Genomic DNA, 324 nt, shown 5'->3' on the forward strand with positions numbered 1-324 from the left:
AGGAGGGCGAGGAGGAGGAGGACCAGAAGGGGGAGGAGGGGGGGGCGGCCCGGCTCAACGGCCGAGGGGGCCGGGTGCAGGAGGGCGAGGAGAGCTGGATGCAGCGCGAGGTGTGGATGTCCGTCTTCCGCTACCTCACTCGCAGGGAGCTCTGCGAGTGCATGCGGGTGTGCAAGACCTGGTACAAGTGGTGAGTGTGGGGACGTGTGGCGGGGTGGGGCACAGCCAGGCCTGCCCGCGTCCTGACCCCCGGACTGGGCATGGCCACGCCAAGCCTCGTGCCTGATGGGCAGCCAGAGGGAAGAGGGGGAAAGGATCTCGCCT

The 324-nt window shown here is 69.4% G+C and overlaps 1 protein-coding gene across 1 annotated transcript in view; it reads left to right on the top strand.

Moving 5' to 3' along the window:
* Nucleotides 1–324, top strand: part of KDM2A (lysine (K)-specific demethylase 2A) — a 49,314-nt gene that overhangs the window by 45,994 nt on the left and 2,996 nt on the right. The window contains exon 16 of the mRNA XM_009334607.1: nucleotides 3–190. Within this exon, the coding sequence (XP_009332882.1) occupies nucleotides 3–190 (188 nt within the window). The remainder of the gene's footprint in view (nucleotides 1–2; nucleotides 191–324) is intronic.

The sequence above is a fragment of the Pygoscelis adeliae genome, unplaced genomic scaffold (genome assembly GCF_000699105.1).
Source record: "Pygoscelis adeliae isolate BGI_AS28 unplaced genomic scaffold, ASM69910v1 Scaffold171, whole genome shotgun sequence".
NCBI classification, from domain to species: domain Eukaryota; kingdom Metazoa; phylum Chordata; class Aves; order Sphenisciformes; family Spheniscidae; genus Pygoscelis; species Pygoscelis adeliae.